At 34.0% G+C, this 3934-nt stretch overlaps 1 protein-coding gene across 1 annotated transcript in view; it reads right to left on the bottom strand.

Moving 5' to 3' along the window:
- The window catches only part of Ptpn22 (protein tyrosine phosphatase, non-receptor type 22), a 66517-nt gene continuing 62583 nt past the window's right edge, over nt 1–3934 (bottom strand). The window contains exon 21 of the mRNA XM_004641692.2: nt 1–525. Coding sequence (XP_004641749.1) covers nt 461–525 — 65 coding nt within the window. The 3' untranslated portion in view covers nt 1–460. The remainder of the gene's footprint in view (nt 526–3934) is intronic.

Raw genomic sequence — 3934 nt, 5'->3', positions numbered from 1 at the left:
CTTCCAAAAGTAAATAAATCCATTTTTAAAATGTTTCTGGAGTGAGCTCTGCGCTCCCAGAAGGGAGGCGACACCATGGAGCCAGCAGTCAGCTAAATATCAGGTTTACCTCGGAGAAAAAAAAAAAAAATTGTGTCTCATACAGCATTCTCTTCATAAACTCAGATAAACTTTTCATCTATTTCTAACCCAGTGTAAATGATAGGAAAATGCAAAATTGGATTTTTTTGCCTATTGATTTTCTTTTAAAAGTTATTAACATTATATCTCCTTTACATTATCAATATACAGCACTTATTTTCGCTTGTCCAGGCTGGTCTCAAATTCACAGACATCCTCTTGCCTCAGCCTCCCGAGTGCTGGGATTACAGGCATGCACCATCACGCCCAGTCTTAGCTAACAAGTAGTTGTATTTACAGGCAGGCTTGCAGCCCAAATTCTTATAAATCCAGAATTGTATTAAATATTCCAAGATGATGGTGGGTTCCGTGGTCCTTTGGGTTTTGAAAAACGATTTGCAAAACCTAAGAACAAAAATAAAAGTGAAGAAAGATTTTTTTTTTTAAATACAGAAATGAGGCCAGACATAATGATCCATACATATAATTCCAGTTCTCTGGGAAGTTGAGGCAGAAGGATCATAAATTTAAACCCAGAGTGAAGACAACAACTCAACAAGGTCTCTGGCTGGGTTCAGTCCCCAGCATTAAAGGAAAAAATATTTGGAATTTACAGTATAACATGTAAATACATGAGTTCTTTTCAAAAGTCTAGATAGCATCTTTGATCAAATTAGTAACAGATTCTAAAGACATTATAGTAATTTAAAACTTAAATTATAATACATATTTTATTTTTATAGTGCTGGTAATCAGATCTCCGGCACTGTGCCACTTGGTTTGTTCTACCACTTTGCCATACCCCAAAGCTGATTACTAATATTTTAAATTTGTGGAGTATACCTGGCAAGCACAAGGGCCTGAGTTCAATCCCTGGGTCTGCTAAATAAATAAATAAATAAATAAATAAATAAATAAATAAACTTGTGGAGTACAATTGTTGCTTAATAATGGTGACAGTTGATGGAAAACCCTGGTTATAATAACCTTTGAAAGTTCAGTACATAATGTCATTTGTATACATTTTATCGGCTACCCATGCATCACAAAATTCAATTTCACAAAACTCAGAACTATTACTTTCATATTACATATTAAATCCAATTATTAAAAAAATAAATCCTATTATACCCCTATGTAAACTCAGAATGTTCTGGATTACTAACTCATTATATTAGAGGAGATTAGAACAAAATAAACTACTGATTCTGGAAAACTAAATCGTTCAACAGTTGTTTTTCCTTATCTTTTTCTCTCAAGCTCATATCCCCTACCTCCACCAAGGAGGAGGAAGAAAATTTTCACAAATAATGAAGGCTATTTTGGGCTGTCAGATTTGCAGGTTGATGATACTGAACTTTATTGCTTCAGTAAAACATGCTTTTCCCTTTCTTTGATGGTAGTATATTTTCAAGTTATACTTAGTAACCTCAAGGGCTTAAATTTAGAAAAATTTGAAGATCACAAAAACAACAGAATATGGAAAACTCAAAGGAAACTTCTAAACCTTTTATTTCATCGCCTTACCCAGTGACTTGACTACTAGAACTGGATGAATAACAGCATTGTAGGAAAAGGAAAGGAAAATGTAAAAAATAAGAATAGTAAATCAAAATTAACAGGGGCAGTAAGGGAAAAAAGGGATCCACATCCTAGTCCATGTACATTTTGCCCCTGTGAATAACAGACTAGATGGAACATAAAATATTTCATGTTAAATGAGTGTATGTGATAATCAAAATATCTCAGCAATATAAGTATTTTGACTAACCCAAGTGGATTGGGGTTATAAATATGGACATGTTACCTGAAGAGGTATGTAAACTATAAGTAATTCTTATAGTCTTCCTTCACTGTTCAATTCAGGAAACATGAACCACAAGTTTTTCTTTCAAATTTAAGTATAGTGGGCTGGAGAGATAGCTCATAGAATAAGCGCTTGCCTGGCAAGCACAAGGACCTGAGTTCAATCCCTGGTACCGCAAAAAAAAAAAAAAATTAAGTATGTTTTTGAGTAATGTGACCTTTTAAAATTAATACCACTTTCTTAAAAAATAAAAAAAGGAAAAGAAAAAGCAATGAAAGAAATGAATTCTGCTTTCCTAGTAAATAAACTTGAAATCTAGGTATATTTGAGAAGTAAGATGGAGGTAGCTCTCTAATATTTATCTTTAGACCATTGTGAAGTTATATAAACTATAAATTAGACAAGCAGAATCAGTCACTAATTGAGAGAAAAAGAATAAAATATGACCAGTATATTGTAGGGAAAGTTGAATGCTTTTTCATAGTTAATGCATAAATGATATTAATTAAATGATTCCATACAAATCATAATTTTAAATATTTTCAAGGTCAGGGAGATAGCTCAGTACGGTAAGCACTTGCCTGGCAAGCACAGGGTCCTGAGTTCAATTTTTTTTTAATCATAGAGTTAATGAAATCTAAACATTTTATGATTAAAGAAACAAATACATAAATTCTTATGAATTATCTCAAACTGAAATAGGGGCTATAACAATTATGACAGAGATTTGTACTTGTCCACCAAAATCTCTCTCTTTTTTTCACAAAAATAAAAAATTGTATCTGGACAATTGTATATGAGGTCTGACCAAAAGTTCGATGAATGTTTAAATTATTAATAATAAAAGAGACATTCCATGAAACCCCATCATAATACTCCTGGATCTTCCAAATCATTTTGTATGTCTGCTTTTTGGTTAAAAAATATAGTAGTGGGGCCAGGGAGATGGCTCAGTAGGATAAGCGCTTGACTGGCAAATGCAAGGATCTGAGTTCAATCCCCGGTTCCTCCAAAAAAAAAAAAAAAAAAGTAGTAGTAATAGCCCATATTAATTCTCAGACTTAGAAATTATACTATAATGTTATTTTAAATAGTATCACAAATATGTCATACAGAAAATAGTGATTAAAATAATACAAAATTATTTATAGTTTATAGCTATTTATAATTTACAGCTTATATTTAGTGTCAAACTCACTAAGCAGTTCCTTTATTTTTTATAGCAGTTCCTACAAAATTATCCTTCATCTCCCTACTGTTTAATGAGTTATATAAGATTAGGTAGCAACTGCTGTTGTTTTAATGACACTTGTATATTTTTGTAACTTTGCTATAGATATGAGTGAAACTAGAGCATCTCAATTTCATTTCACTAGTCATGTTTATTTACTATATGCTAGTATAATAATTTAGTTATCTATATTTCTTTTCCATATATGGTAGACAATTCAGCCTTTTTTTGTGGGGTGGGGTGCAGCTCAGCCCGTCCTGAGGTTGAGGCTGCCGCACAGCATGGATGCTGGGGATCAAACTGTGGTCCCCTGCTGCTGCCTAAGCTTGCCTAAGCAGGCACTTTAGTCAGCTGAGCTTCTCGCCGGCCCTATTTCAGCCATATTTAAGATATTTTTGTTTTTGTTGTGGTACCAGGAATCAAACTCAGAACCTTGTGTTTGCAGGGCAGGTGCTGTGCCACTGAGCTATAGCTCCAGCCCTGAGATGTTAGGATGTAGCTGAGGCATGAGGGTGTTGCTCAGGGGAACAGTGTTGCCTAGCATGCGTGAAGCCCTGAGTTTGATTTAAAGCACTTTTTTTAAAAAAGTACCTGAGATTAAAATAAAATATAAATTGCATGGAAAAGAATATAAGGACCTGTGCTGTAAAATTATATTTTCTTAAAAAGAACTCTGCTGGGGCTGGTGAGATGGCTCAGTGGTCTAAAGCACCTACTTAGAACAAGCTTAGCAAAGCACAGGGACCACGGTTCAATCCCCCAGCACCACATGCCAG

Source organism: Octodon degus, unplaced genomic scaffold, assembly GCF_000260255.1.
Source record: "Octodon degus isolate 3935 unplaced genomic scaffold, OctDeg1.0 scaffold00140, whole genome shotgun sequence".
In the NCBI taxonomy this organism is placed as follows: domain Eukaryota; kingdom Metazoa; phylum Chordata; class Mammalia; order Rodentia; family Octodontidae; genus Octodon; species Octodon degus.
The sequence above is the reverse complement of the archived record's forward strand: the minus strand, read 5'-3'. Positions and strand labels throughout refer to the sequence as shown.